We start from the raw sequence: 25,082 nt of genomic DNA, 5'->3' as shown, positions 1-25,082 counted from the left end.
AAGACCTCAAGACTGTAAAAATGTTTCTCTCAATTGAGTAGAAGTGTGGTGTCCTTTCCCCCCAAAAAATATTTAAAGTAAAAAAAAAAAAAAAAAAAAAATTAACTTTTGTATGGGGACAACTATCCCCACATCCCCCAATGCCCCCGCTGCTTGTCTTTTTCACGATGCCAGTGTTTTATGTATACATCATTTTCTCCCACTCTGATTTTTTTTAAGATTTTTTATTTATTTGAGAGAGAGAGAGCACATGAGAGGGGGGAGGGTCAGAGGGAGAAGCAGACTCCCTGCCAAGCAGGAAGCCTGATGCGGGACTCGATCCAGGGACTCCAGGATCATGACCTGAGCCGAAGGCAGTCGCTTAACCAACTGAGCCACCCAGGCACCCCCCCACTCTGATATTTTCTAAAATGTCATGTTTTCTTCTAGTTTCACTTTCTTATATTGAAACCTTTCAGCTGCCTGGAATTAATTTTGCAAACAGTGAATGAAGTAGGGATCCAACTTCATTTTTCCCCAAATGGCTACTCTGGGATGAACTCAAGTTTTCTCAAAAAAACTCATTTTTGGGGCACCTGGGTGGCTCAGTCAGTTAAGCGGCTGCCTTCGGCTCAGGTCATGAGCCCAGGGTCCTGGGGTCCAGACCTGCATCAGGCTCCCTGCTCTGCGGGAAGCCTGCTTCTCCCTCTCCCACTCCCCCTGCTTGTGTTCCCTCTCTCGTTGTGTCTCTGTTAAATAAATAAAATATTAAAAAAACAAAACAAAAAACTCATTTCTGAGACAAGTACTTGTATCGTCTGAGCTATCAACTCTGGAACCTGACGGGAAAGTAGGAACAAGAGTCTTGCCTGAGTAGTCGGGAATTCAAGCCTCCCCACCACCCACAAAGATGCTGCTTTACAGGAGGAAAACGGGATCTGGTGGAATCTAGGAGTCTGACAGCAGGGAGGGCCATGCCCAAAGTCAAGGAGGTGGCAAACTGTTCACGGGCCCACGGACCGTAGCGACTGAGGCAGCCGGCACAGCACGGAGCACAGTACGGACCGGTGGAGCTCGCCAGGACTCCCGCTCACAGAGGTGCTCAGAGAAGGGGCTCGACGACAGCAGGCAGGCCACCACACGCTCCCCTAGCATTCAGCCCCGTGCCCGATGGGGACAACCGCAGCCAGAGTGGACGTCGGGGGAAATCGAACGGGAGCAAAGACCCACAGGGTCTTTGTGAACACCACTTCAAGACCTCGTCATTTACCTCTTGTCTAAGGTCCTAGAACTCTGAATGACTGATTCAATAGAGGCAGGGATCTCAGCACAGGACAGGCAGGCTTACTCCAGAGCCCCTTGGACCGGAGGAAGAGCAAGGACCTCCGAGGGGGCTGAGCCGACGCCGCACCTCGGGTGCAAATGGACCAGAGGCCTCCAGAGCCCCCTCGCACCTCCTGCAGTGAGCGCAGCCTGCTGGGAGCCAAACCGCCCACAGGAAGCCCGTCTGCCACTCGCCAGCCTTGTGGCCCTTGACATGACCTATCTGTGCCAGACGCCCCAATGTAAAACGGGGGATGTTACCGATCCTAGAGTCCTTGTGGAGACAAGTCACTGTGTGCACAATGACTAGTGTGTTTATTACGCAGCAGGCACTGTGTGCTATTATTCTTCCACCTGATATTCAGCCCATCATGACTAAGGCCTGCAGTCGGGAGGAGATAAAGGCTAACTACATGAGTCATAAAAACCAAGGGGACATGAAGGGCCCAGGAGCCAAGAGGAAGGATACTGAAGAAATCACAGGCCAGCCCCACCTGGCCTCCAGCATCCCACCGCCATTATTTTCCTCCCTTGATAAGAACAAAGTGTGAACTGCAATTAACCCTTCCATGTCTGCCAGCAGGAAAGGCCCTCCCAAGACACGAGCCCACCAGGACCAGCCAGCAGGCCAGAGCACAGTCTGCAGTCAGGAAGAAAAGCGCTCCAGGTAAGACAGGAGGAATTCTGAAAGTGACAGGAGACAACAGAAAAAAACCCATGCTTATGTTCTTTAGGACAAACGCCCGAGCCCTAGCGCGTGCTGGGTGTTGCTCTCCACACAACCACTGATGGGACACCTAGGGTCTGGGACACTTGGGGTCTGGGACACCTGGCGTCTGGACAGGCTCCTCCTCTTCTCTGGGTCGTGAGTACAAAGTCGCGCTTCTTTGACCTTTCAAGTATGACCCTTTCAATTCCAAGAGTCTTCCCAACCAGCATCTACTGGGAAGTCTGAAAAATACCTTTAGGGAGGCAGATACTTACACCTCGTTCCCATCGCCCTTCCTCCCCAGCAAGGTCTTCTGCCTCCTCCCTCTTTGCGAGGGGGCAGAGACATGACCCAAGGTTGCAAAACACATAACCACCGTCTCAAATGACTTAGATTTAATCATCGGAAGCAAACTAAATTAAATGGAAAGCTTACAATAGAGAAGAGTTACATGTCAGCGCCTTTTGCAAACTGAGCTGGGACAGAAAGGGGATGAGGCTACCCCTCAACCCGGTCCCTTCCAAACAAAGACATCCACAGTGCCCCTGGCAGTCTGGCTCAGGGAAGAGGGAGCCTCTGCCGGCTTGGTGCCTTGAGCTGGCGTTGCCCTCCACTCACTCCTGGCCGGCATCGGGAGCCCCGCCTTGCCGGCTCTGGTCATCACCCTTCTTTTTGTGGCCTGAGACGATGTCATCGATCCGCAGTAGAAGAACTGCCGTCTAGGGAAAAACCACAGCCCCAAAGAGGCCAGCAGACAATGGAGGGATACTTGTTTTCTTTAAAACGGAACACCTAGCTCCTCCCACACGATTAGCATTTTATCTGAGATCTGCCTTTTCAGAGCCTGGCAGGGAAAATTCAGCTCTCCCTCAGCAAGGGACACATCTTATGCAGTCACCTTGCTTTCTATACGAGCTAAAGGTTCAGTAGGGGGATGGATTCCTTGGGAGACCTTCCAAGAACACTCTGCCTTCTACACCCCTCCCTTCAAGACTGAGCCCAACACGCTGGTTTCTGGTTCTGTGCAAATCAGCAGCACAGCGTAGGTCCCAGGAGCCTCACCTCCACTGCCGTCTTGTATGTCTGCAGCTTTACGGCCAGTGGTTCCCAGATGCCCAGTTCCTTCATGTCCACCAAGGTGCCTGTCTCACCATTTACACCCCACGTCTCACAGTTCTCCTGGGTGTGCTTGGCCTATAGTCGGAAGAAGCGTCAACAGTTCAAGGAAAAAAAACACCAAGAACAAGGAAGTGGGCAGGAACGTTAGGTAATAAACCAAGAACAGTGAAGTGAGAAAAGACGATGACAATGACAGCAAACAGGTGAGTGTTCAGAGGGAGGACACCTGCAGGCACACGGTGTCAGGAGAGCCGGATACACAGACATGAACCATCCTCCTAGGCCAAGCAGCTCTCTCCACCCCGCCAGCAGCAAAGCTCAGGAAGGAACTCACCCGAAGGGAGGTAAGCAGACGAATGGTGCTGGCCCCACAGTTCTGGATAAGGGTACGAGGGATGACCTCTAAGGCCTGGGCAACAGCCCTGTATGGCCACTGCTCCACACCCGTCATGGCCTTGGACTTTTCTGTCAAGGCGTGGGCCACGGCCATTTCAGAGGCCCCGCCTCCCGGAACCAGCTGGGGGTCGAGGAGGACATTGCGGCAGACCTGCATGGCGTCCTGGAGGTTGCGTTCCACCTCCTTGGGAAAGCAAACGGACAATATGAAGCCAAAACCTGATGACTCAGAAACGCATCAGAGGCACTCAAGGGCTCCCTAACTGCCAAGTGTGGGAAACCATCAGGGAGGGCAATCGGAAAGGTCCCTGGATCCCCTGCGGGGCAGAGCAGATGCCCTGCACTTTGGAGAAACACATGAAACACAGGTGCATGACAGGGCCGGGGGTGCGACGTCAGACTACACAGAGCACTACCCCATTCTGTCCCATCCCAACTGTGGCGCTTCGGGGGCTGCGTGTTATAGGTACTTGCTGGCACCTTTGGGTAAGTTACTTAACCTGAGAAATAGGTGGTATTTGTAACATCAACTTAAAAAATAAGGAAGCAGTGGTTGCCGGGGAAATGGTGAGTCACTGTTCAATGGGTATGTCTGTTTTGCAAGATGACAAGGTTCTGAAGATCTATTGCCCAAGAATGTGAATGTGTACAGAACTATACACTTAAAAAATGGTTAAGATGGTAAATTTTACATTTTTTTTAATCATGAAATTTCTTTTTTACATTATGTATGCATGTATATAATCTCTATACCCAAGGTGGGGCTCGAACTCATGACCTCAAGATCAAGAGCTGCATGCTTTACCGACTGAGCCAACCAGATGCCCCTAAAAAATGGTTTTTAACCTTAAAAAAAAAAAAAAGATATTTGTGGCCACATATCAAAAATTAAATAGCTATGAACGGGCAACAGGATGATTTTAGGTCTCTGGGCCTCTCTCAAGAAATGGAACGACCGGGTGCCTGGGTGGCTCAGTCGTTAAGCGTCTGCCTTCGGCTCAGGTCATGATCCCAGGGTCCTGGGATCGAGTCCCGCATCGGGCTCCCTGCTCGGCGGGAAGCCTGCTTCTCCCTCTCCCACTCCCCCTGCTTGTGTTCCTGCTCTCGCTATCTCTCTGTTCTTCAAAAAAAAAAAAAAAAAAAAGAAATGGAACGACCTGTGCACACAGTCATCCTTCTGAGGCAGACTCACCGAGAGAACCTCTTTGCTGGCCCCGCGGAGGAGAATGGTACAGGCCTTGGGGTCTTTGCAATCAGTGATGAATGTGAAGTACTCATCTCCAATTTTCTTGATTTCCAACACCCCTGCTCCTGTCCCAACATCATCTTCTCTCAGCTCTTCCGGCCGGCTGACTATCCGGGCCCCACAGGCTCTGTTGATTAGATTGGGGGGCAGGTGATTTCGGGTAGTTTTACTCATCTTCCTAGTCCCTAGGGTCTGTGGCTGGGGATAAGGCCAAAAGTGGATTGCTGGAAAACACTGCTACATTACTCGGGAAGTCTTGGCTGCCTGGAGAATTAGATTCTCAAATATATATAGGTGAAGCTTCCTTAGACTAACGGAGCTTTATAAATGCCAGTGTATATACCTACAGCAACTACTATAACCAAGTACAGTTTAATTCAAGTATATTTCGTGGATACTAAACGCTGGACAAATGCGTTCTCAGGCATATCTAATGTGTATGTACCACATAATGGTCCTTTCCAGATAGAATTTGTCCTGTACTGCCCAATTAGAGCCCAAGGCCAGTAAAAGAACTGTACTAAAGACAATGCAAAAGTCAAGAAAGAAGGAAAGTAAGTACATTAGTGTATGTCTGACTCAATTTCATCGAACACAAAACTAACTTGTCACTTTTTCCCCACTCATGGGCGTGCAGTCAACTATTTGTACCCATGTATGCTCAGAGCCATTTCAGAGCTAGCAGAAGTATAAAACTCGACTTGGATCTGATATGTGATACTGGGATAGACTTAACTTTTTAAAATAAAAATTAGTATTAAAAATGAATGGTATGTGAACACAGAATCAGTGCAGAAAAGATGAGTGCAATCTTTTTTTTTTCAAGATAAAAAGCTTTTTTTTAAATTATGTTAATCACCAGACATCACATCATTAGTTTTCGATGTAGTGTTCCATGATTCATTGTTCGTGTAACACCCAGTGCTCCATGCAGAACGTGCCCTCTTTAATACCCATCACCAGGCTAACCCATCCTCCCACCCCTCTCCCCTCTAAAACCCTGTTTGTTTCTCAGAGTCCATTGTCTCTCATGGTTCATCTAAGGTGAGTGCAATCTTAAGTTGCATTAATAGCAGCTGAAGATCCAATCAGGGAAACCAACGTTTGTGCTCTGAGATAGTTTAAACAGGCTATAAGAGACCCTGAGATAGGGACCACAGATGTCTAAGCATAAGCTGAGCACTACTCGTTAGCAGCAGTATAAAATGACTCCTGCAGCAGATAATTGTTGGACTGGAGAATTTCTGAAGAGGGCACACAGCTAAACCCAAGTTATTCCCACCTGTACCTGACTTAACGGACTGGGTCCTGTATTAAACCTTTTCAGGAAATGGTAACTGCATTATAAAACTCCAAAAGGGAAACACATGGGAAGGAAGAATCTTCATTTTACGTGGCCTACTCACCTAGCAATGCGATTATTGTCTGTCTTCCGGACTCTGCGGATTGCTGTGATATTGGCCCGCATGAGGTAGTGCTGAGCTAAATCTGTAAACCCAAGAGCAGAGGTGTCAAACTGGAAGCCAGAACTCCTGGGTTCTGAACTGGTTCCATCCTCAATGTACCCTAAACCATCACACGTTTACTATGCTGTCTATGCCAGTGGGGGAGGGGAGGTCAACCCACCCTCTTCTACCTCAACAGGAGGATGGAAAGCGAAGAGAGTCCTACCTGAGATGCCCTTTTCTGTGATGACCACATCGGGCTTCAGTTGGATAATGTCCTCACAGAGCTGCTGGATGTACTCTTCTTCCATTTGGAGGATTCGCGTGAAGTCTTCCTCTCTTGTGATCTCAATGTCAGTCTGTGTGGTGGAGAAGAAAGTCATGGACTTAACAAAAATCTTGGACAAGTGAAGCTCTTCAGGATCATCCTGAGTATCAGGCTCCTCTACCCAGTCCTCTCATGCACCCCAGAAGGTGTCCATTAGAGGCCTGAAGCCAGGAGCCCGCTCCTCTGTAAGCTAGTTTAGCTCCAGCACTCCAGCTTAAGGCCTTCATTTAATTACACATTAAGTGGAATTCAAAGTCAAAGGCAATCAGTGGATACTGTGGCCTAAGGTCCCTGACCCTCAGTGCAATGTTACCTCCGGCCTCTCAGTGTGCATAGTAATTCTGGGTCTTAATTCTTCCCACCAATAAACTACATCTTGTTCCCAATCTCTGTGTTAACAAGCTTCAGTTATTCTACGCATGGGTAACAGCCTGGTGAACCTCCTTCCTCTGGGAATTCTTTGGCATTTCCCAGCTGAATTACTTCCTACTCATGCGTTAGGAGAGGTGGTGTGGTAGTGTGGAACTGAAGCCGACAGTGCTGGGTTCAAATCCTGATTTGGTCAATATGGTTGTGTTCCTCAATTTACCTAACTTCCCTGAGTTTTAGATCCCTCATCTGTAAACTCAAGTCAATACTAGCTATGTTAAAGAGTTCCTTTAAGAAGCAGGAAATATATATGGAGATCACTAAATGACACAAAAGTAGACAATGTAATAAACATACCTTATTTCCCTTGTCCCTATTAGCAGTCAGATCCTTACACCAACTTCAAGGAAGAGGGCAGGAACCTTACCTGGCTTTCTCCTTTCTTGTATTCCAGAGAGGAATCCAGCAGCACAATGCGAGGGTTTTTGATGTAACGCCGCATTCGTGGATGGGTCACATCTTTGTTAATCATGACTCCCCGTAGGACACACGAGTCTTCGATGATGCCCCCAGGTATCTGAGCAAAAGACCCACTTTCATCCACAACCAAGAGGAGCCAGTCTCTCAACTCCCTTCCTAGACACTCAGCTTTCCCAAATGAGCACTATTTCAGGTTTCTAACATAGCTTTCTTCTTTGAACGTCAAAAACAAACATGGTTGGGGCGCCTGGGTGGTTCAGTGGGTTAAGCGACTGCCTTCGGCTCGGGTCATGATCCTGGAGTCCCAGGATCGAGTCCTGCATCGGGTTCCCTGCTCGGCAGGGAGTCTGTCTCTCCCTCTGACCCTCCCCCCTCACATGCGCGCGCGCGCGCTCTCTCTCTCTCTCTCTCTCTCGTTCTTGCTCTCAAATAAATAAGTAAAATCTTAAAAAAAAAAAAAAAAAAAGGAAGGTTGCAATCACATTTTTTTCCCTCTAGGAGGAACACCAATCATGGACCAGAACCCCAATCTGAAAGTCAGCTGAGACTCTAAGAAATTCAGTGACAAAGATTCTCTCTTCCTGGAAAAGATTCCCACAGAATTTTTAGGCTTGGGGCTCCACCTATAGGCCAGAAGCTACTAATGCTACTTGTCGACCTTAAATGAGTAGAGACGGAGAGTGCTTTCTGGGGCCTATTAGCGAGACAGCCTGGAGCCCTTGTTCATATCTTCACCAAGTGGCAGATATGTATGCAAACGCACAAACATGGAAACACCAATAAGCCTTTCTCTAGCTTCTGTAAACCTTGGGTAGGAACAGCAGTGGAAGTAACAGAACTATTTCAGGAATACGCCCTTGGTACCCTTTTTTTTTTCAGGTTTTTGTTTTCTAAGCAGCAAATATTGTTCTAATTATAAAGACATAAACCTATGTCCTCCACAAGTAAGCTGATTCATACTAGGAAATAAGCTGTCTTCCAAACACACATTGAAAGAGCTTACCTTTTCCACCCTTGCGTATTTCTTGATGTCGATCTCCTTGCGACCATTCTCCTCAAACTGCACAGTTCTGACAGCATCTAGGGCAATATTGCAAGCCAACGAGGACCACCGACCGATTGCTTTCGTAGTAATAGAGCTGTTGATGATGTTCAGCATCATATCTCGGTTACTGGTATCAACAGGGGTACTGGAGAAAGGTGAAACAGGTAGTATGCTCAGCAGAGACCTTGGATATTCAAGGAAGTCCTTCATCCACAGCTTGGGGACCAGAGTGGGCCAACAGGCAGAACTGTCCATCCCCCTCTGCCTTTCAACAAGATTACAACTAACCCATCCCTGGAAAGTGTCTCGAATCCCTGAGTAATCTGTTTTCATGCCTGACAACCCTCCAAACTTAAGAGTTTACAGAAAAATAATGTGTTCTTTACCTTCTGCTTCAACCAAATAAACTCAACTTTTTTTTTTTTTAAGATTTTATTTATTTGACAGAGAGAGAGAGAGCACAAGCAGGGGGAGCAGCAGGCAGAGGGAGAAGCAGGTTCCCCACTGAGCAGGGAGCCCGATGCAGGACTCGATCCCAGGACCCTGGGATCAGGACCTGAGCTGAAGGCAGACACTTCACCGACTGAGCCACCCAGGCATCCAAATAAACTCAACTTTTATAACTTGGGTCAAAACACATTTTGTCTTTGATACCTTATCCCATAGCTAGCAAATTCTGAGAGCTCATCCTGATAATCAGTCTGTACTATCCTTGAACACCTGATTCTATTCTATCCAGCACCTTATTACATGGTGTACCACATGGTGCTGTTATGTGTTTAGTCTTTCCTAACAACAGCATACATTTGTATGTGATAAGACTACAATCATAAAAATGAAGCTGTACAAGACCTTGGACACTATCTTGTCCAAATTTTCATGTAACAGTGTAAGGCACATAATATGCTATCATTACATAGTTGTTGAATTATGGATTTTAGAAAAGAAGCAACAGTTCTAGGAGTATCATCTGAGATATTTAGACAATTATTGTTTGGTAAGAAAAACTTCCTATCAATTCAGCTCCACAAACTCAAGAAATCCTTTGGTCAGCTCTATATTCTTACACAGCTTATTTCATAAAAATAATTTCAGGCAAACACCACATTCCCTAAGAGTGCTGGACAGACTTTATCATTTGCTGTTTCTTAACAGGCACACAATACAGAGCTCACCAAGTTACTTGAGACTTATGTACCCAAAGACCCAACCACATCAGAGTAGAACATTATAGGTTTTAATTTTTAAACATTTTTAAATCAAAGACATTCTGTATTCTGTCATGACCTAACATCCTCTGACGTCAGAAGTCCTGCCTTTCCACACTCCTATCACTACCCTATTAATACTCAGCAAACAGCAAGTTCTCTGGTTCCTAGATGGGATTCAAACAGCATTTTCAGTCCCACTCCTCTTGACTTTTTTTTTTTTTTTAAAGATTTTATTTATATATTTGACAGAGAGATACACAGTGAGAGAGGGAATGCAAGCAGGGGGAGTGGGAGAGGGAGAAGCAGGCTGCCCACCGAGCAGGGAGCCCGATGCAGGGCTCGATCCCAGGGCCCCGGGATCATGACCTGAGCTGAATGAAGGCAGACGCTTAACGACTGAGCCACCCAGGCGCCCCTCCTCTTGACTTTAATGGAAAACTGCCGGCTACCACCCTCCACAGCATTTTATTAGAGAATTGACTGCATCAGTCATAATCATACGTGATGGTAGGACACTTTAGTATTAAGTCCTGAATAATTAGCTAACTCTTCAACTAACTCCCCCCCACTGGAATCTAAACTTTGAGAAGCTAGGTCTATTTTGCTACACATTTTCCATGGCAGCACCTAACAGGGAAACAAGCAAATAGCATGTAACCAAAAGATATTCTGAAGAACTGAACCCAGCTCCTTCTGTCTACTTTGTATCCTTTGTCATTATCCTCTGTTCCTTCTGCTCTCCTCCTCTATTCCTCACATACAGGACTTCAGAGTATAAACTCCTGGTGATGTGCTTGGTCTTCCTGCACCAGCTCAGAACACATGAGTCTTCCAGGCCCCCCTTAGCTGATGGTACGTTTCTGATCTCCTCAATACCTGATTTTCTTAAGGGTGCTAATCATATCATCCAAAGCCTTGCGGTAAGCACTGATCACCACTGTTGGGTGCATCTGCTGCTCCAGGAAGTGCTCAGCCACGGACAGCATCTCCCCCGCTGAAAAAAGATACACATGCCATAATGTTTTTTTTTTTTAAAGTGCCGGGATTTCAAGGCAACTTCATGAAGCTTCTAAAAATACCTTTTTTCCTAAAATAGATTGTCCCAAAAACTATGCCAATTATCTGTTAATCCAATTTTTGTAATCCAAATTTTACACTTTATACAAGGCAATTCATAAAGAAAATATCCTTATCAGATATATCTTAAGTGATCAAAGACTGAATGTACAGTTTTCATCTCTGATCTTTCAAGATCAGTATTTGTCACCAATTTTCTAAACAAAAAGAGACATTTTTATTTTTCAAAGGCTCTAAAAGGAAAAACGCATATAGGAAAACGGACTTGTTTATGATTATCTCAACACCTAGGATGCAGTGAAACAAAACAAAACACACATAAAACCTTATACCTGGAAGCATACCCACAAAAATTTACAAAATTTACTCTCTGAGAGATTATTTGTGAAATGTCCCTGTACTAAAAAATTTGTCTTTACTTTCTAATACACACACAAATTAATACATACATAAATACACACATACACACAAGCCTGTTTCTTTAAAAAAAAAAAGTTTGTTTTTTTTTAAAGATTTTATTTATTTATTTGAGAGAGAGGATGAGAGGAGAGAGAGAGCACATGAGAGGGGGGAGGGTCAGAGGGAGAAGCAGACTCCCTGCCGAGCAGGGAGCCCGATGCGGGACTCGGTCCCGGGACTCCAGGATCATGACCCGAGCCGAAGGCAGTCGCCTAACCAACTAAGCCACCCAGGCGCCCAAAAAAAAAAGTTTTAAGAGACAAAAGTACTTTTGGTTTAAAAAAAGCCTTTGCACAAATTGCTTGTACTACCTGTCCACTAACACTGATTTTCAAAACGTACACAAATGTGTCAAGGTTCACAAGTGTATTCTTTGGCATGTGCTCAAATGTTTGAATTCAAAACGTCACACCAATTCCTAAGTGACCATCGTGCATTTTAAAAGATAATCAGGCATTTATTTATTTTTCAAAGATTTTGTTTATTCATTTTTAGAGAGCGAGAGAGTGCATGGACGCACGGCAGGAGAGGCAGAAGGGAGGAGGGGACAAGCAGACTCTGCACTGAGTGTGGAGCCCGACGTGGGGCTCAATCCCACAACCCTGAGATCATAACCTGAGTCATAACCAAGAGTCAGACGATGAACTGACTGAGCCACCCAGGTGCCTCCAAAGATAATCAAGCATTTTAAAAGATGCTGGAGTAAGTTCACTTAGAAAAGGATATGTATGCCCTGCTAGAGAACAGTCAGGATAACTTAGAAGAAAAATGGCTCTAGGAATGGCAGTGTTTTCTTTTTCAGAGCTACCTAGACTCATGGATACTTAACCCACCTAATCTCTCCAGGAGATTTAACTAAGATTATTAGCTAGAAAATTCTGATGACTACTGCTCATCTTCAACCAAAAAATGGTAAGAAAGCATATAAAGTCTGTCCTCCCTTTCATCCCCCAAGTTTTTCTTCAAGGCACAGAACTAGCCATACCCAATTTTCACTCCTCAAAAGAACTGGGTCTAAAGAAGTGCTTAGTGGGCACCTGGGTGACTCAATTAAGCGTCCGACTCTTGGTTTCAACTCAGGTCATGATCTCAGGGCCATAGGATGGAGCGCTGGGTCCTGCTCCGAGCTCAGTGGGGAGTCTGCTTGAAATTCTCCCTCTCCCTTTGCTCCATCCCCCCACCCCCGGCTCTCTCAAAAAATAAAATAACTAACTGCTTAGTTGGTGGTGACTCCAGTACATCTCTGACACAACTCATTCTAAAAATAACTGAATATGTCACTTTAAAAGTTCATATAATAATTCTGTTGTATGGACTCTACTTTTAGGCATGTGGACCAACATTATAAATTGGCATCCCTTAAAATAGTTCATTTCTGATCCCAGGGTGCTGGGATCGAGTCCCGCATCGGGCTCCCTGCTCCGCGGGGAGCCTGCTTCTCCCTCTGCCTCTCTCTCTATCTCTCATGAATAAATAAATAAAATCTTTAAAAAAAAAACACAAAAACAAAAATAGTTCATTTCCTTAACAATGTGTTACTGCAATCAGATTTTAAAAAACAAATGCCTTGATTATAAACATTTCTCCATCAACTTAAAACATATAGAGAAATAAAGGCAATGTCAAATTTTCAAAAGTGATCCTTTATGATCCTATAGAAAATGGGAAGATCAGTTATTAAAACTTATATGGTCAAGACTCATTGTCAAGATTCATCTGTCAAGGGCACCTGGGTGGCTCAGTTGGTTAAGCGACTGCCTTCGGCTCAGGTCATGATCCTGGAGTCCCTGGATCGAGTCCCGCATCGGGCTCCCTGCTCGGCAGGGAGCCTGCTTCTCCTCTGACCCTCCCCCCCTCATGTGCTCTGTCTCAAATAAATAAAATCTTAAAAAAAAAAAAAAGATTCATCTGTCAACTTAACTACTGGCTAAAATGTTATTTGTGAACCCCAAATCAGCATTTGGGGCATCTTCATGGTCATTCACACAAAGGTGCAGAGATGAAAAACTTGAGTCACCCAATGCAATGTTCTGCCTTGTTTCAGCTCTCATACTTTGTGGTATAGTTTCACATTTTTGTGCATTTTGTTGATTTCACTGTTTAAACTGGCCCCCAAGTGTAGCACTAAAGTACAGTCCAGCTTTCCTAAGTGCAAGAAGGCTGTGATGTGCCTTACAGAGAAAACAACACATTATACAACCTTCTTTCAGGCATGAGTTACAGTGCTACTGGCCGTTGAGTTCAATGTCAATGAGTCAGCAGCATACATTACATGATGTGTCTTTATTTTTATTTAAAAATTTATTTATTTGAGAGAAAGAGAGCGTGTGCATGCACGTGTGCAAGTGGGGGGGGGAGGGGCAGAGGGAGAAGGAGAGAGAGAATCTCAAGCAGACTCCCTACTCAGCATGGAGCTTGACCAGGGCTTGATCTCAAGACCCATGAGATCATGACCTGAGCCGAAACCAAGAGTCTGATGCTTAAATGACTGAGCCAGCCAGGAGCTCCCATAAGGTGTCTTTAAAACAAACAGAAGTGGGGGGCGCCTGGGTGGCTCAGTTGGTTAAGCGACTGCCTTCGGCTCAGGTCATGATCCCAGGGTCCTGGGATCGAGTCCCGCATCGGGCTCCCGGCTCAGCAGGAAGCCTGCTTCTCCCTCTCCCACTCCCCCTGCTTGTGTTCCTGCTCTCGCTCTCTGTCTCTGTCAAATAAATAAATAAAATCTTTAAAAACAAAAAACAAACAAACAGAAGGGGGGGGCGCCTGGGTGGCTCAGTCGGTTAAGCGACTGCCTTCGGCTCAGGTCATGATCCCAGGGTCCTGGGATCGAGCCCCACGTCCGGCTCCCTGATCAGTGGAGAGCCTGCTTCTCTCTCTCTCTCTGCCTGCCTCTCTGCTTACTTGTGCTTTCTCTCTGTGTCAAATAAATAAATAAATAAATCTTTAAAAACAAACAAACAAACAGAAGGGGCGCCTGGGTGGCTCAGATGGTTGAGCGTCTGCCTTTGGCTCAGGTCATGATCCCAGGGTCCTGGGATCAAGCCCCGCATCGGGCTCCCTTGTTTGGCGGGGATCCTGCTTCCCTCTCTGCCTGCCACCCTCCCTGCTTGTGCTCTCTCACTCTAATAAATAAATAACAACTTAAAAAAACAAACACACACACACAAAAACAAACAAACAAACAAAAAACAGAAAAGGGACGCCTGGCTGGCTCAGTCGGAAGAGCATGTAACTCTTAGGGTTGTGAATTCGAGCCCCACGATGGGAATATTTTATTTTTATTTATTTATTTTTTTAAAAAGATTCTATTTATTTGTCAGAGACAGAAAGAGAGAGTGCACGCGAGAGCACAGAGCGGCAGGCAGAGGGAGAAGGAGGCTCCCCGCTGAGCAAGGAGCCTCACTCGGAACTCGATCCCAGGACCCTGAGATCATAACCTGAGTCGAAGGCAGACGCTTAACCAACTGAGCCACCCAGGTGTCCTGGGAGTAGAGATTACTTAAAAATAAATAAATAGGGGCAACTGGTTGGCTCAGGCGGTTAAGCATCTGCCTTCAGCTCAGGTCATGATTCCAGGGTCCTTGGATCGAGCCCCACGCCAGGTTCCCTGCTCAGCGGGGAGCCTGCTTCTCCCTCTCCTCCCTGCTAGTGCGCTCTCTCTCTCAAATAAATAAAATCTTGAAAAAAAAATTAAAAATAAATAAAACAAAACTCACATAAAGTAAGGTATAGGGGCGCCTGATTCTTGATTTCAGCTCTGTCATGATCTCAGGGTCGTAGGATGGAGCCCTGTATCAGGCTCCAGGCTCCACAGGGAACTCCGCTTGGGTTTCTCTCCCTCTGCCCCCGCTCCCCCACCTCCCGTAAATAAATAAAACAAGGTACATATTTATCAGTTAAAGAGTATGTGAAGAAACTCATTGGAGCCTAACCCCTATTTCCCCCAGTAGAAATGGTTTAGTGTATGCTAATTCAGTGTTTGTGGTGACTTTCTAGAATATAACTTACTGTGAATGACAAGAACCCACTGTATTTTGTTCAACCAGATTTTTAGTTCTTCCTACACTATGACGAATGTTTTATGCTCACTTGGAAAAACTACACAGAAAATTAGCAATAAATTATTCTAAATATTTGTAATTAGTGCATTGGTAACAATTTCCTTAAAATAGGACAGAGATGTTATTTCTGACAAAAATCTTCATGTTTCAATCCACTTTCCCTTATTAGCACTGCTGTCCTCCTCTTACCAAGAATAATTACTGATGTGGTCCCGTCTCCAACCTCTTCATCCTGCGTCCGGCTAATTTCAATCATGGATTTGGCTGCTGGATGCTGGACTTGAATCTGAAAAGGAAAATGCAGATTGCCACAGAATCAGCACTACTCAAAGCCTTTGGAACCCACTCTCCTCGGTCCTGACTCTCGAGCTTCTTACTTCCATATTCCCTCCCTTATCCGTTGTTTTACCACAGCTTGAAAGATTTTCAGTGGTCCTCAAAATATCTAAGTGAATCCTCTTTCCAAGTCCCCCTCTTTTTAGAGGAAAATGCAGATGCCAACTTAACTATTAAAGTTTCTTGAAGACAGAACAGTATTCTTTTATAGCTTATTTACTGGGAGATCCACCCACTGGTTGAATTGTATTTTCCAAAAGGACAGCTGAAGTCCTGCCCTCTGGAAACTGTGAATGTGAATGTTTTTGAAACAGGGTCTTTGCAGATGTAATCAAGATCTGCAAATTAGATCATACAAGATATTATGATAGGCCCTACATCCAACCACTGCTGGTCCTATACTAAGAGACACAACAGGAGAATGGCATATAACAACTGAGAAGGAGACTGAGTCCACAAGCCAAGGAATGTCAAGGATTGTGGTAAACCACCGGATGCTAGAAGCAACAAAGATTCTTTCCAAGAGCCTTCAGAAGGAGTAGGACCCTGCTGACACCTTGATTTTGGACTTCTAGCCTCCACGCTATGGGTGAATAAATTTCTATTGTTTAAAGCCACAGCAGTCCTAAGGAACTAACAATCATGTATGTAACTTTATGGGTCCTTTATAAAATTATTAGAAAGCAAAATGGAAAGTCATACCTCTCGAAGAATGGCGTTGCCATCATTGGTCATCACAATGCCTCCCATTGGGTCCAAAAGCATCTAGGACAAAAGTAAAAGTTATACCTAAGTTACAAGTGTTCCAGATAACAGAAAGGGAAAATCTTTAAGCAGTTCAGTAAGAGATCGGCCTACCTTCATCATGGACTTGGGTCCCAAACATGTGCGGATGATATCTGCAATGGTCTATCAGAAATGAGATATAAGACATGTGACCACCAATCAGAAGACTGTGTCAATGTGTGCGTTAGAACACATGTTAGATACAGGACACCACGTGTCCAGATGCTGCTGTAATGATTTCAGGGTGGACGTATAAACAGTTTTTCACAGGAAAAGAGGGAACATGGCTTCCAGAGCTTCAGGTCCCCGTAACTCAGATAACGGCAAGTCCGTGTATTAGTATTGCTTTCCATGATAGTGGCCTCCACACCGTGCTAAATCAGCTCCAGGGCTGTTTCATTCTTTCATCCAAAAGACATTTACTGAAGACCCAGCCAGGACCTACAATGGGCACTAGGAATACAAACGGGAATATAGTCCTTCCCCTCAAATAATTCAGTGTAGTATGGGAGGCAAACACACAGATTACAAAACAATATACATTAATAGAATTATGCACAAGTAAATACGAGAAAACTATTAGGCCTAACTCATTGTGGGAGGGCATCCTTCTACCTACCACCATCAGAGAAATGTTCTCAAAGAAGGGAAGTCAAACTTTTCTTCTGCCTAATAGCAAACGAATACAAAAATACTAGAGAAGGCAGGTGGAGGCAAACTAATAAACTTTAAACTACTTAAAAGATATGCTACCTTGGCGGCATTGATGTTTCCAGATTGAACTTTTCTTCCAGATTCACGCTTTGTGTTCTGGCCTAAAATAGATAAAATAAAATGCAATAGATCAGGATTCGCCCATTGTATAGAAACTATTTATTCCCTGACCTTTGAAAGTAAAAACATACTCAGGTTTCATGGATGTAACAAAGATCAAACTTCATCGAACTGTACACTCTAAATACGTGTAGGTTATTGTATGTCAACATACCTTAAGAAACTGTTAAAAAAATAAGCATATGTACTTATGGCTACTTCTTTATGTCATCCCCTGGCATACAAACAATCCCTAACACTTCAACTTTGGAACCCTGGTCATCGCTTTCCCACTAACCAAACATTCACATATTTACAGTAAGGATTCATAACCTGAGGTCCATGAATGAGCCTTAGTGGAATGGTGAACTCCTGCAGATTATGAGAAAATGGGGAGCTACTGCGTTCTTGTCTGAGAAGAGGATCTACAGCTATCAGATTCTCAAGGGGCTGGTGACCTAAAAAAAGCATCAATCACTGCTTTATGTGAAAAAGGAAGGAGTTTGGAGGTTCCTATTTTCATACTTGGGTAGGGGGAATCATACTGACAGTCCCAGCATAATTACTGACAGAGTCCCTCCAGTGTGCTGTGCAATGAGAATACCCTCTCAGAGTGCCTCAATTTGCAAGATACACTCACTCCATGCTTGGATGTAATAAGAATGCCTCAATAACCCCTCTACCATCAGAGCTGAGTACGTATGTTAACCGGGAGTCTACTGGGTTCTAGCCACTAGTGCCAGGGATGAATGCAGACCGGAAAAAGGCTTCACAATGTACCACTCATCCCCGGGGCCCTCCCAATAGAGACAAGTCAGTAGCTGTAACCAAACCAACATAATGCCGATCTCCCTCCTCTCTCCAAATTACACATTCCCTACAATTTAAATCAGTAAAATTTTCAACCAGTTCCATCAAATCTACATGCTCACAACCCTCAGAATTTAGACTCCTATTTCAGGCAGCGGTAACTAAAATCCTGCATAGACTGTTCTGGTAGACTCATCAGAAGAAACAGGGCTTTTCCCCAGTTAAGTGAAGTTATTTTTCTGAGAACAGTTATTTCCTAGATACAGGGAAAATAGAGGAAAATCGCGTTACTGCATTTTGTATACGGAAAAGGGTAAGGGAGGGACAAGAGCTTGCAGATGGGGTACAGAAGTTACTCGAAAAAGGGGGAACACCCCAGGGGAAGACAATGGAGGTGGTCCTCCTTAGAGAGAAATTTAGGAAAACTCAGTGGGAAAGATCTCAGCGCAGAGGACACCGCGGGATGAGTTACATCCAAGCCGGACTCGTCGCACGGCGGTCGCTGAAGGGAGACCCCGGGGGCTGTCACTGAGAAGTGACCACGGCTACCACTCGCTGTGCGCAGACCCCCTTTTCGGTAGCTTACCCACTTGTCACTCAATCTCCCCGATCGCACGAGAAAAGACTTTAAGCCCCCCCAATAAGGACGGGACGCTCGAGCCAGGCGATCCGGCGGGGCCACACGGCCACGGCGGTGAGGCCAGGCCAGACCACTTCCCATTCTCCAGCCCCGCACCGAAAACCACGCGAGCAGGGGTGCGGCGGCGGGGGGAGTGCCGAGCGCCCGCGGACCAGCGGCTCGGCCAGGGGCAGGGAGACAAGGGTCCGGGCTCAGGGCACAGAGAGGAGCGGGAAAGGGGGTTTTCCGACACGAACGACGACGGGAAGCCTGCGCGGCCGGACCAGGGCGGGACCCGTCTGGGGCCACACGGCAAACTGTGGACGGAAGGAGCGAAAAGGGGGTCACTGCCTCTGCTTCCCCCAACTCACTGAGCACGAGCACCGGACGATGGCCCATCATGGCGGCGCGATGCAGAGCCGGGCACCCAGAGCTGGGGCAACCGGCAGAACCTTCTGGAGGGAGAGAACCAGCAAGAAGCCCAGAAAACGCTGCCTCCTCAGGGCTCACACCTAAACCCGCTAGCCTCCGTGTCGCTGCCAATCACCGCAGCCAGCTCATTGACCGGCACGAAGACCGGCCAATCGACTTCGTTAGCCCCGCCCTCTACGCAAGAACGGCAGGGCAAGCTAGATAGAGAGCGCGCGATGATGGAACGGGGAGGGCGCGGGCGCTTGCGCAGTAGGGCGGCCGCTCCCGGCCGCGTGCGGCGCGCAGGTCGGCGCAAGCGCGGAGGCTGGGGCAGTTGGCCGGCGCGCCACCGCGCATGTGTATCAACTACAAGGGTGGGTGCCGGGCGGGAGGCTTTTCGAGTAACAGCGTAGGTGAGGTCACTGAGTTGGCCGGCGTGTCGGGTCCTCCGGGGCCGCGATGGTCCCTTCCCAGCCTTAGCTGCGGGAGGAATAGCGGCGCGGACCGCCTTGGGAGCTTGGTCTCTGGGGCCGACTGGGTGGCAGAGCCCTTCTCTCCCCGAGCGCACCCCTCGCCCTCCTTACGCAGGTGCGACTCGCAGACGCTGGGAGCGGTGGCCGCGCCCGGTCTCCTACCCGGGGCACGCCCCCGCGGCTTCCACGCCGGCTCCCCAGCGCCCTCCTCCTGCGCTCCATTGCCAGCCCATTGGAGATGATGGGGAGCCAGGATGTGGAAGTTACCTCGCAGGGCAGGAAAAGGGCTGGTGGGGTAGGAGGAAAAAGTGGAGGGAACCCCCGTTAGTGCGAGATTCTTAAGGTTTGGGCTTAAATGACTACTTTGTCCGGAAAAGAGGAAGCAATAGTAACAGACGTCTGTTTCCCAAACTAGTGAAGGGACCATGAGAGCACGAACAACTCAACAGTCGCTTATATCTGGTCATGAAACAGAACAGTACCTTCTTTCACACTTCTTCCTCCCCAAATTGGTGCAGCCCCGGATGTGCTGGAGAGAAGTTGTCAGTAGTAAAGTAATAGAACGGGTTTTTGGTCGTGTAACGCTGTGATTCTTCCCCAGGCACCACACCTGTTGGTGTCCCGATGGAGCAGCATGCTAGCCCTCCCAACGGAAAAGGTGTGTGTCTGAGGCCCTGCTCCCTCTCCCCTGAAAGCCAGACCTTAAGTGCTCAGAATGTGGGAAAGTCATTCTAGCCTGTATGTATTTTTTTTTCCGTTTTCTCCGTTGATTGGAAAGTATTTGTAGCTGTTCTAGGATTCGGGGCGCTCCGCAGGCTCAGTCCGTAGAGCATGCGACTCTTGATCTCAGGGTCATGGAGTTCAAGTTCCCTGTTGGGCGTAGACCTTACTTTAAAAATAAATAAATAGATGGGAACATTGCTGTATTCCCAATGTCTATAACTGGATCTGTTACATAATAGTTGCTCAATGATATGTTGAGTGAATACATTATTCTTCCTTTGTTTCCCCTCTTACTACTTAGAACAAGACTTCATGTGCAGGGGTTCCAGGATACATAGTGTTGACCAGAGTAAACAGATACTCTGCTTGAGGGGGGGCGGTCCCACTCAGCGGGCAGGGAAATGCCTGGGGCGGGACTGACTCCAGAGCCCAGCCACGTGGAGTAGGTGACTCCATCCATCTGAGAGGCTGACTATGTCACAGCTTAGACATAATCGACCACCTGTTTTCACAGAATGTTGTGACTGGTAAAGAACGTGACCGTGGAGTCCTCCGGCCCGGATTTAACCCCAGCACTGCCACGTGGCTAGTTGTGGAATCTTAAGCAAATTTCCTAACTAAAGTTTTCTCAAATAAAATGTGGAGAAAGCTACCTACTTCTTAGGGTCATTGTGAGAAATAGATAATGTGCGTAAAGCACCTTTTACTGTTATTTTCTACGTCTGCTTCCCGTTGCTGCTCCCCAACCTCCTCCTCTGTTGTGTTGTCAGAGGTGTGGTTCCTTTATGCATTGTGTGTATTCTTCACACCTTCACACCGTACAACCTGGTAGAAAATGTATCCTCCTGTACCTAGGATGGGCCTGAATTGTTGAGAAGTGCATCTGTATGGAAATTAAAGTTAAATTTTTCCAGTGGTGAAAATAATCTCGAGACCCCAGTTTCAGCTTCTGTCTCCTTACCATTCTGCACGAGCCATCAAATGACAGATGAGATGAAGGGAAAAGAAGATGGAGGGCCTATAGCAGGGCTTGGAAAATCCACAAACCCAGCCTAAAAAACCCTACAAGACAGATTTCCTTCACCAGGAGTAATAGGGAATAAAACAGATTTCCATTTTCGTAGGCCCAGTGAGTTTCCAAGTAGAAAGCACCTCAGCCTGGCACCTGTGTGTGAGGACTTCCCCCCCCAGGCCACACCTCTGTTGCACTTGGAATTAAGGACAAGAATACGACGTCTTCCTTTATACAACCTACCTGTCCCACTTCTGCCCCCAGGCTTGTTTTCCATGAAGACAGCCTTCCTGTACCTTCATCCTCCAAATCCCAGCAGAGACAGGATCGCTTCTGGGGAGCACAGTCCCCAGCTGCACAGATGTGTTCTAGATTGGGTGCTCTCTCGCACTTCTGGAGTGGAGTAACGTGCATGCTCGATCACTTAGTGATGATCTGCACCTCAGGACTCTCAGTTCCGTGAGAGCCGCCACCACGTGTGTTGGCTTGCTGTGGCATCGTCACGGGTGGATGCTCACAGGCACTTAGCTGTCTCCTAGAATGAGTGGATTCAGTTCTTCTGTCCTTGACCTTGGCCTGGCAGCGACTTGCAGGCTCCTTCAGAGGCCCAGCCATTTTGCCTCTCCGTCCATCGCTTCTCTGTACGCTTTGCCGCTTCCTTCTCATCTTCCAAACTCCTGAGGACGAGCTCCCCAAGGTCCCATTTTCTCTCTCAGTTTTTTACTTTGGAGAGCTGATTTGTTTTTGCAGTTTCTTTATCCCCTCTTTGTGGCTGGCCTGGCAGTTTGACCTTTCACCTGAGCTCAGTGCCACCTCTGCCTGTTTTTGTAGGTATTTCTACCTGGACTGCCTAGTCTCCACTCATTAGTATGTCCAAAATACGATTTATGTTAATCTAATGGGGCCCCAACTCAGACTCCCCTGAGTAAACAAGGAAATTCAGAGGCTTGTGCAGTGGGAGGGAGGCTGAGATGGTCACAGGCCAGGAAGAAGGCCTGCAAGAGCTGGGGCCTCAGGGACTGTACTGGGGGACACAGTGCCTAAAGCTGTCAGTCAGTCCATCTTTCTCCTGTGCTCTTGTCTGTACCCTCTTGCTTGTATCTGCTCCTTACAGCATGCTGGCCAAATTCAGTAGCTTTCATCTGCCCCAACTTTACATTTTCCCAGTATAGCAGATCAGAAGAAAGCAAGCTGCTTTGACAACAGAATCCATATATGGATTCCCAGCTTGCCCATTGTGCTTACTCCTTGGATCATTCACAGTTGCCAAGGAGGATGAGATACCGTGGTTGGCCTGTGTTGTCTCACACGCCCCTTCCTCCTGGGGAGGAGGTCCCAGTATGGCCTGGGACCTGGGGAGAGTGGTTGTCCAGAGGAAGTGTTGGACAAAAGTAGCATATGTCTTCTGTAGAACTCATGCCCTTCCTACAAATCCATTTTTCCTTCTAACTTAATTCTTTTTGCCAAAGGTTATTTATTTTCCCATCAAGAACTTCTTTCACATCCAGCCTATTTTAATAACTGTAGATTAACAAAATACAGTTTTTATCACATTTTTTCTAATCCTAAAAGGCTCAATGGCTTTCCATTGTATTCAAGAGAAAGCCTGAAGTCTCAGATTCACTGTTGTGAAGGGTCTTCCGTGGCTCATCCTGCTCTCCTGCGTTCCTCTTTTCTCCCACTTGAAATATCTTTCCACTCATCAAAAGCGCCCTGTGTTCAAGGTCCAGTAAATATCCTCTACCTGCCTGGACTCTTCTCTATCGTACTCATGTTGAGCTCTTGCACCTTTTTCAAAAGCATCCATTTCTATGTTCAAATAACATTGAACTTTGGATAACTCAGATAAAAGACCTCATTTTCAGGGTGCCTGGATGGCCCAGTCGGTTAAGCATCTGGCTTAATTTTGGCTCAGCTCATGATCTCAGGGTCATGAGATCGAGCCCTGCATCCGGCTCCGCACTCAGCATGGAGTCTGCTTGAGATTCTCTCTCTCAAATAATTAAATCTTAGTAATAATAAAGGTCTCATTTTCACCCAGACTGTCAGACGCATCGTTTAGGTCCTTAGGTGGATATATATCACATTTTGTCAGTGCTCTGTTTGTCTCCCAAAGAGATAGTACCTGAGAAACCATGAGTTCGAGGTCTTGTGACGCCCGAGTGTCTAGCACAGGAATAAGCATGTGGCACACACCCATGAGCACTTGTCAGGTGTGAGCTGAACCCATCCCTGCTTGGTTTCCCTTACTCCCACTATGGTTTCTTTTTTGTCTTATGTAACTTCAGTTGGAGCTACTAAGGGCAGGTCCTTGGCACCTGTGTTCATAGGCCAAATGCAGAGATCTAGTTAGAAAGGCTAGAAATTGTTAGAAATAACTCTGAATAGTTGCCTCTGATTTTGTTCCAGCCAAAGAGGAAAGTAATGTTGTGCCTCTTTGTCGAGCCAAACCCTCCCCTAGCTTTATTAATCTTCAAGCAAGTTCCCCACCGGCCACTTTCCTGAACATCCAGAACACAAAGCTGCCCTCAGGTAAGGATGCAGGGCAGGTTCCCTAAATGGACCCCATGCAGGATGGGGAGGGGTTGCATGGAGGAAGTGGCCTGAGCTTTCTCCCGTTGATCTGGTGCCAACTCTGGGTCATTGGCAGCTTGTTGATTATTCAGGTCTACTGATTTCATTTTCTTCCCGATTCTACCAATTTGTGTTGGTTTCCTTATTAGCACTTTTACTAGGCTAGGCGACTGAAAGGAAAATTTTATTGCTTGCTAGTGGCTAGGGAAGGGAATGGTAGGCATTAGCTCAGTTTGTCGCATTTCAGTTATTCACATTCCTGCAGGGAAATCAGTGGGCGTTTAGGATACTGGCGGGGAGCCTAACCAGGTGCTAGACAGCCGTGACAACAGTGTTTGCTGACCTCAGAGTTTAACAAAGAAGTCAAGGCCGATAAATACACAAAAAAGTAGGCAAATGACTCCCAAAGTTACCTAGGAGCTGGCTGCATGTAATGTCATTGAAAACATTAGAAAAAATTGGGCTAATGCAGCAAGACTGGTTGAAATGAGGCAATAGGAGGGGCTGCAGGTCACCGCTGATCCGACACTGTGTCAGGTAAGAAGGAGGCTGAGGCATCCCTGGGGCCTCAGTCGGATCTTTGCACTCACTCATCAAGTATGTTTTGAATACTTAGGCACCAGGGCATGCTTTTAGGTGCTGGGAATATAACAGTGAGCAATCAGACAAAACTCCCTGCCTTCCTGGAGCTTACGTTCTAGAGAGGGGACTTCAACAACAAATAAGTAATCACAGAACATGCTGTATGATCATAAATTCTATGGGAAAAAAATTTAGCAAGGGACGAAGGTATCAAATCCCAGTGATGGTTTTCCAGTTAAAATAGGGTGGCCGGGTAGGTGACAGGCAAGCAAAGGTACGTGTGCGCCGAGTTGTGCAGGAAAGATTAGAGCCCTCCCCACCCCAGTACAGTTACAGAGTCTCCTGTCCCCTTTGCACCTCCTTTGCTCTCCCTTCAGGAGTTGACCACAAGCCCAAGGAATGCCTGGGACTCCTAGAATGTATGTATGCCAATCTCCAGCTCCAGACCCGGCTCACCCAACAACAGATGGCTATTTTGGAAAATTTACAAGCATCCATGACACAGCTGGCTCCTGGGAAGGGAAGCAAGAACTTTTCTCTCCCAGCCTTATCCTGCAATCTGTTGTTAAATCACCTGCCCCAGTTCAGTAAATGAATTGTGGAACAAAGTTACTGTGTATGTTTTCTCCGTTCTCCCCAGCAAACTCTTGGTGGAACCTGGGCTTAGATATTCTGCACATGGTTGGTTGGTTCGCA

General features: G+C 46.7%; 2 protein-coding genes and 1 long non-coding RNA gene across 4 annotated transcripts; 2 read left to right on the top strand and 1 right to left on the bottom strand.

The window, feature by feature from the left end:
* Positions 1–2,391: 2,391 nt before the first annotated feature.
* On the bottom strand, positions 2,392–19,142 carry CCT3 (chaperonin containing TCP1 subunit 3). Its single transcript, XM_006736727.3, has 14 exons — positions 18,983–19,142; positions 17,123–17,184; positions 16,442–16,492; positions 16,286–16,348; positions 15,437–15,533; positions 10,527–10,644; positions 8,398–8,584; positions 7,342–7,491; positions 6,444–6,576; positions 6,179–6,260; positions 4,719–4,899; positions 3,465–3,710; positions 3,074–3,205; positions 2,392–2,730 (listed from the first exon to the last, which is right to left on the bottom strand). Exons 1-14 carry the CDS (start codon positions 19,011–19,013, stop codon positions 2,626–2,628), a joined length of 1,638 nt encoding a protein of 545 aa, XP_006736790.1. The 5' UTR covers positions 19,014–19,142; the 3' UTR covers positions 2,392–2,625.
* LOC145722396 (uncharacterized) lies at positions 4,895–6,931 on the top strand. Its single transcript, XR_014146669.1, has 2 exons — positions 4,895–5,326; positions 6,417–6,931. It is a non-coding gene; the product is annotated as an uncharacterized LOC145722396 (long non-coding RNA).
* Positions 19,143–19,404: 262 nt separating the features above from the next.
* Positions 19,405–24,994, top strand: TSACC (TSSK6 activating cochaperone). Of its 2 annotated transcripts, none has more exons than XM_081825425.1 (4): positions 19,405–19,610; positions 20,097–20,153; positions 23,640–23,762; positions 24,764–24,994. In XM_081825425.1, exons 2-4 carry the CDS (start codon positions 20,120–20,122, stop codon positions 24,979–24,981), a joined length of 375 nt encoding a protein of 124 aa, XP_081681551.1. In that variant the 5' UTR covers positions 19,405–19,610; positions 20,097–20,119; the 3' UTR covers positions 24,982–24,994. The 2 variants fall into 2 exon arrangements, with proteins under 2 accessions (XP_081681551.1, XP_081681552.1); XM_081825426.1 differs by lacking the exon at positions 19,405–19,610 and adding an exon at positions 19,617–19,790.
* The last annotated feature ends 88 nt before the right edge of the window (positions 24,995–25,082 follow it).

Source organism: Leptonychotes weddellii, chromosome 6, assembly GCF_054177405.1.
Source record: "Leptonychotes weddellii isolate Sample4059 chromosome 6, ASM5417740v2, whole genome shotgun sequence".
In the NCBI taxonomy this organism is placed as follows: domain Eukaryota; kingdom Metazoa; phylum Chordata; class Mammalia; order Carnivora; family Phocidae; genus Leptonychotes; species Leptonychotes weddellii.
This window is presented reverse-complemented; position numbering and strand designations above follow the sequence as displayed.

Bases quoted from the DNA above. Each gene is read 5' to 3' on its own strand.
- CCT3 (XM_006736727.3), bottom strand. From the start codon at position 19,013: ATGATGGGCCATCGTCCGGTGCTCGTGCTCA. The intron at 16,493-17,122 runs GTAGCATATCTT...CATTTCTGATAG, and splicing joins GAAACATCAATGCCGCCAAG to ACCATTGCAGATATCATCCG. The intron at 2,731-3,073 runs GTGAGGCTCCTG...GTTTTTCCCTAG, and splicing joins CATACAAGACGGCAGTGGAG to ACGGCAGTTCTTCTACTGCG.
- TSACC (XM_081825425.1), top strand. From the start codon at position 20,120: ATGGAGCAGCATGCTAGCCCTCCCAACGGAAAAG. The intron at 20,154-23,639 runs GTGTGTGTCTGA...ATTTTGTTCCAG, and splicing joins TAGCCCTCCCAACGGAAAAG to CCAAAGAGGAAAGTAATGTT. The intron at 23,763-24,763 runs GTAAGGATGCAG...CTCTCCCTTCAG, and splicing joins GAACACAAAGCTGCCCTCAG to GAGTTGACCACAAGCCCAAG.